We start from the raw sequence: 6,189 nt of genomic DNA, 5'->3' as shown, positions 1-6,189 counted from the left end.
CCTCACCCTTCACCACCCCCTCCCGGACCCACACGTCACCATGAGGTTCGAAGACGCGGGTAAGGGCCGAGGCCGGTGCGCGTAGCGGCGGGGCATCGTACCCGTCCGGCTGTACGATCCGTTCCGTTCCGTCCCTCCCCCGCATCGTACCCTCCCCGCTCTCCCTCTCAGGCTCTCACCTCGCTTTCCCCGCCATCTTTTCGGTTATTCCACCCCTGCCCCCGCCTGTACCTCCTCCGTACAGTCCTTTCCCCGCCGCGCAATGACCATGCCACCCCCGGTCGTCGCGCGCGCCGTACTCCCCTCGCGCTCTAGCACGCGGGGGCAGATAGGGAAACGCAGGTGGGGCGTCTCGCGGGGGCCGTGATAAGGCGACGCAGGGGCAGTCTCGTCATTTTGCCCCTTCCTTGCTTTTTCCCTCTCCTCCTTCTTGATTGTTGCGTGTGAGTAGGCCGTGGCCAGCCATTGCTACTCCCTCCGTCCGTTCTTGGTGTCGCAGCGGACAACCAACTGCCAACCTGCCTTGCCCGTCATGGCCACGGCGATCCACGGCCACCTCCACAAGCGCCGACGCGTCTGCTCTGCCGCGGTTCCGGTTGCGGTCGCGCCGATCGACTCGCTGGCCGACGAGCTTCTTTTCTTGGTCCTGGACCGGGTGGCGGCCGCCGATCCGCGCGCGCTCAAGTCCTTCGCGCTCGCCTCCCGCGCCTGCCACGCCGCCGAGTCGCGCCACCGCCGCGTGCTCCGCCCGTACCGCGCCGACCTCCTCCGCGCCGCGCTCGCCCGCTACCCCACCGCCGTCCGCCTGGACCTCACCCTCTGCCCGCGCGTCCCCGGCGCGGCCCTCGCCGCTCTCTCCTCCGCGCCCATGCCTTCCCTCCGCGCCGTCGACCTCTCCCGCTCCCGCGGCTTCGGGGCGCCCGGCCTCGCCGCGCTCGTCGCCGCCTGCCCCGGCCTCGCTGACCTCGACCTCTCCAATGGGGTCGACCTCGGGGACGCGGCGGCCGCGGAGTTGGCCCGGGCGCGGGGCCTGCAGAGGCTCTGCCTTTCGCGCTGCAAGCCCATGACGGACATGGGGCTCGGCTGCATCGCCGTCGGGTGCCCGGACCTGCGGGAGCTCACGCTCAACTGGTGCCTCGGGATCACGGATTTGGGGGTCCAGCTCCTCGCCCTCAAGTGCAAGAAACTCAGGACCCTGAATCTTTCCTACACCATGGTGAGCCATGCTTCTTCTTGATCTCTATCCATCACGTCCTGTTCCATTTCTTGGATGAAGGGAGTTATGGCTTCGGGTTCCCCGTTCATGCGTTTCTTGATTCCAGAAACACTTTAATTAATGAAAAAAAGAGAGTTGATTTTGGTGCTTTCTTGGAAAGTTTAGATGTACATGTCTCTCACGTGAATTTCTCCATACGGCTTGACTGTTTTCCCTTTCGATCTTTGTAGGAGATACTAGCACAACGGTTTGATGTTTTTAGCAACTCTGTTTATATTTTCTTCTGCAAGAAATGCTCATGGAATTGGACTATCGCAGTGGAATTACTTTTCTTGTTTTTTTCTGTCAAAGAATTGGACTACTGCAGTAAAAAAATACCTTTTGAGGATGGGAATCAGTAATTGGCTACTTTCTGTTGAGGTGCCAAATAGACAAACGCATTGGACTAATAAATACTTATATTGCATTGCAGATCTCCAAAGACTGCCTTCCAGCCATCATGAAGCTACCCAATCTTGAGGTGTTAGCACTGGCGGGATGTGTTGGAATAGATGATGATGCCCTTGGTGGTCTTGAGAATGAATGCAGCAAATCACTACGGGTAATCATCAAACTAGACCATTTTGTTTCATGTGTTAGTGTTGTGTGTGTCATGTCACCTTCATTTGATCACTATTAGGCTCATCAACTCTTTGTGTAGGTTTATATGGTTAATGTCGCTATTTTAATATAGCATGTTTGGCACGTCCATACATGTCGATGTGAAACAAGTAGTTACATTAGAACATGTGTAGGCACTCAACAAAGTTTCCCAAGTATCGTGGCCAATAAACTTGAAAATAACACTTCTACTCTTGCAGGTGCTCGATTTGTCAACCTGTCGGAATGTCACTCATACGGGAGTTTCATCAGTTGTGAAGGCAGTGCCAAATCTCTTGGAATTGAATCTGTCGTACTGCTGTAATGTAAGTATCTAATTGTAGTACCATCATCTGGGCATAACTTGACCTTCTCTAGTTTGTCTTACATTCTTCTTTTTGGCAGGTTACTCCATCTTTGGGAAAATGCTTCCAAATGCTTCCTAGATTGCAGACCCTGAAATTGGAAGGCTGCAAGATCATGGCTGATGGACTAAAATACATTGGAATTTCTTGTGTTTCTTTAAGAGAGTTGAGCCTGAGCAAGTGCTCAGGAGTGACAGATACTGATCTGTCTTTCGTTGTGTCAAGACTAAAGAATTTGCTGAAGCTGGACATTACTTGCAATCGCAATATCACTGATGTTTCATTAGCTGCCATCACTAGCTCATGCCCATCCCTCATCTCTCTAAGAATGGAATCCTGTAGTCATTTTTCTAGTGAAGGGCTCCGACTGATTGGGAAGCGCTGTTGCCATTTGGAAGAGTTGGATATCACAGACAGTGATTTGGATGATGAAGGTTTGTACTGAAACTCAAATTTCTTACTATTATTTTTGGTAAATGGACGCGGAATTAACTGTTTCTCGCAACAGCGACTACAAAAAGTTAACAGTGATGAGATCTTTCCCGTGCAGGCTTGAAAGCTCTGTCTGGATGCAGCAAACTGTCAGTCTTAAAAATTGGAATATGCATGAGGATAAGTGATGAAGGCCTTATCCACATTGGGAAGTCTTGTCCAGAACTCCGAGATATTGATTTGTATAGGTCTGGGGGTATTAGTGATGAGGGGGTTACTCAAATTGCTCAAGGTTGTCCAATGCTAGAGTCTATCAACCTGTCCTACTGTACAGAAATAACAGATGTTTCGTTGGCGTCGCTCTCAAAATGTGCAAAGCTGAACACACTGGAGATCCGTGGTTGCCCCAGTGTTTCATCTGCTGGGCTCTCAGAAATAGCAATAGGATGCAGGCTACTTGCCGAGCTTGATGTCAAGAAATGCTTTGCGATCAATGATGTGGGGATGCTTTTTCTTTCCCAGTTCTCTCATAGCCTCCGTCAGGTATGACCTTTTCTGTTATTTTATTATTTTTGAGAGAAAAAAACTTGAGATACCTTGCACATAATTTAACATTGCTGCATCATACAGATAAACTTGTCATACTGTTCGGTCACCGACATTGGACTCCTGTCCCTCTCTAGCATATGTGGGCTTCAGAACATGACGATTGTACACTTGGCGGGTATTACACCTAATGGCTTGATGGCTGCTCTTATGGTCTCTGGTGGTTTGACAAGGGTGAAGCTTCACGCAGCGTTCAGATCTATGATGCCTCCGCATATGCTCAAAGTCGTCGAGGCTCGCGGCTGTGCTTTCCAGTGGATTGATAAACCATTCAAGGTATTCTACTTGCCCCCTTGCAAGCCTAGGTGTAGAAGATTTGAAGTTGAATTATTATTTGTATTAACACTTCTCATCTGTCTTTTATGATGTATTCTGTAGATATATCAACTGACAAGCGTGTGGTCTTTGCAGGTCGAGCAAGAACGATGCGACATATGGCAACAACAGTCTCGAGATGTGCTTGTACGATGAGATTATGAGAAATGCTTTGTTGTCGTCGTCTTGACTGTCAGGCTACATGAACATGATGGTGTAGAACGAGGCTTTGCACCAAGGTGGAGTGTACAGAACAGACGTTATCGGAACAATGTTGTATATGTATGCTTCGTTCAGTGGACTGGGAAGTTCTTTTGTTGTGCCGTATCCTGTATATAGAGAAGCAGGAGATAGATGAAACCATAGAGAAATTAGTCAAATTACTGGAGGTCGACCTGTACTTTACTGATCAATATGAGAGTTCGATTACCTGTCGGCCTGTCCAATGTGTTCTTATTTGGAATGAGGTGTTTGGCCTGTGTTTTTTCTGGTGTCCAATTCTCAAATCATGAATGGTTATGGTATACTGCATGATACAACTAGATGCAAAAGGAAGTTGCTTTTGCTACCTCAGGTTAATTATTCTTTCTATCTTCTTTTCCAGATAGATAGTGTTAATGTGTATTGTACCTGTGTATGTATGTGTACTTGTACTCCTAGTTTATAGGATCATGGAGCATGCCCAGGCCTGCGTGCCACTTCCATCGGGCTCCTTGTAAGCGCTTCAGTGTGTGTATATCTTGTACTCGGTGTGGGTGAATGAATGCACAGAGACAATTAATCATTCTACTTGGTATCAGACTCCAGGCGACCCCCCATGGCCGAGCACTCGACCGCCTCCGCCATTTCTCCGGCCACCAGCTCGGCCACCTCGCCGGGGACTCTCTCCAGCTCATCCACTGGCGCCGGCACCACCGCCGGCACTTCCTCTCCCTTCATCTTCGGCACCACTCCCTCTTCCCACAGTGGCTCATCCCCATCGCTTGGCTCTCAGTTCACCCCCCTCTTCCCCCCCTCCACGGCGCCGCCGCTCTCCTTCGCCGCCGCTCCTTCCCCCCACCCCATTTTTCGCAACAGCATCCAGAACCACATCAAATTTCTTCTCAACCCCAACGATCACAACTACCACAAGTGGAAGTCCTTCCTCCTTGTTCTGATCCGCTACGGCGTCACTCAGTTCATCGAACAACCCCTTCCCCCCAACGCCACCGCCTTCCAGCGCGAGCTCGACGCCCACCTTGTGCTTTGGATCTAGTCCACCCTCGCCGACAACCTCGTCAATCACGTCGTCGGGGCCACCACCACCTACGATCTCTGGCATCGCATTCGCGACTACTTCCGGGCGAACCGCGCGGCGCGGTACATGATGTTGAACCGGCAATACCGCAACCTCAAGCAGGGGGATCTCTCCGTCGCCGAGTATGCCCGCCGCATGAAGCTTCTCACCGCCGGCCTGGCCGACATCGAGCACGCCGTCACTGAGGTGGATCTCACCACTCAGTTCCTTCACGACATCGACAAACGCCTCAACACCATCCGCGTCGTGCTCGGGGACACGGTCCCTCTGTCGCCGTTCGAGACGGTGTTCTCGCGCCTGAAGCTCGCAAAGGAGAATCTCGCCCAGCGCATGGCTGATGAGCCGGCCACGATCCTCGTTGTCACCGGGGGCGGCGGCCCCTCCAGCAGCTCTTCTAGATCCGGCGGCTCTGGTCCTCGCCCGTCGACCGCGCTGATCGGGGCCCCGCCTCTCCGGCCGGTCGCGGCTCTGGCAACCGCACTGATGGTGGCGACCGCGGTGGAGGCGGCCGCGGGCGCGGCCGTGGGCGCGGTGATCACGGCGGTCGTGGCAACTCCCCGCCCATGTCCTACAATCCCTACATGGGGTTCTTCGCGCTCTACGGGATGGCCCTCCCGAACCCGCGTCCTGGCTGGGTCCCTCCCAATGCCGCCGGCGTGCTCGGCCCGCGGCCAGGGTCCCATGCACAGGCGTATCCGATGCAGTTCTTCGGCTACCACGCGCTGACGCCGCCTGCGCCACCCTCCTGGGAGCACCTCGCCATGCTCCAGGCCGCCTACAGCGCCAACGGCTTCTCCAACAATGGCTCCGCTCCGCACGAGTGGTACCTCGACAGCGGCGCCTCCTCCCACGTCATCGGCAACCCTGGTAACCTCGACCTTTTGAATCCTTCTTTAAAGCCTCGTTTCACTTGTATTGTTGTTGGCAATGGCACACATCTTCCCATTCAAGCCACTGGCTCAGCCACCTTACCCCCTCACAACTTCCATCTACGCGACGTTCTCTTTTCTCCCCATGTCGCCACTAGTCTCATTTCCGTTCGCCAGTTTACCAAAGATAACTTATGCTCTATTGAATTTTCCCTCTTGGCTTTGTTGTGAAGGACCTTCGAACCAGGAGGGTAATCATGATCTCCGCTAGCTCCGGCGACCTATATCCCTTCTTCGGCAATAACAAGCCTTGGAGCACCGCCCTCTCCGCCACCACCTCCACCGCCAACGTATGGCATCGTCGGCTTGGCCACCCCAGCCCTCAAGTTACTTCTTCCTTAGCAGCCCATGATTTTCTTCCCTCTTGTAATAAGATTGCGCATACACCAT

General features: G+C 53.0%; 1 protein-coding gene across 1 annotated transcript; it reads left to right on the top strand.

The window, feature by feature from the left end:
- The first annotated feature begins 438 nt into the window (after positions 1 to 438).
- LOC123120481 (F-box/LRR-repeat protein 3) lies at positions 439 to 4,004 on the top strand. Its single transcript, XM_044540484.1, has 7 exons — positions 439 to 1,216; positions 1,689 to 1,817; positions 2,077 to 2,181; positions 2,261 to 2,654; positions 2,771 to 3,195; positions 3,283 to 3,534; positions 3,670 to 4,004. The coding sequence occupies exons 1-7, from the start codon at positions 533 to 535 to the stop codon at positions 3,727 to 3,729; spliced, it is 2,049 nt and encodes a 682-aa protein (XP_044396419.1). The 5' UTR covers positions 439 to 532; the 3' UTR covers positions 3,730 to 4,004.
- Positions 4,005 to 6,189: the final 2,185 nt, after the last annotated feature.

The sequence above is a fragment of the Triticum aestivum genome, chromosome 5D, assembly GCF_018294505.1.
Source record: "Triticum aestivum cultivar Chinese Spring chromosome 5D, IWGSC CS RefSeq v2.1, whole genome shotgun sequence".
Classification (NCBI taxonomy): domain Eukaryota; kingdom Viridiplantae; phylum Streptophyta; class Magnoliopsida; order Poales; family Poaceae; genus Triticum; species Triticum aestivum.
This window is presented reverse-complemented; position numbering and strand designations above follow the sequence as displayed.

Excerpts from the sequence above, each read along its gene's own strand:
- LOC123120481 (XM_044540484.1), top strand. The coding sequence starts at position 533 with ATGGCCACGGCGATCCACGGCCACCTCCACAAGCGCCGACGCGTCTGC. Across the intron at positions 2,655-2,770 it reads CAGTGATTTGGATGATGAAG|GCTTGAAAGCTCTGTCTGGA; the intron begins GTTTGTACTGAA and ends TTTCCCGTGCAG. Across the intron at positions 3,196-3,282 it reads TCTCTCATAGCCTCCGTCAG|ATAAACTTGTCATACTGTTC; the intron begins GTATGACCTTTT and ends TGCATCATACAG.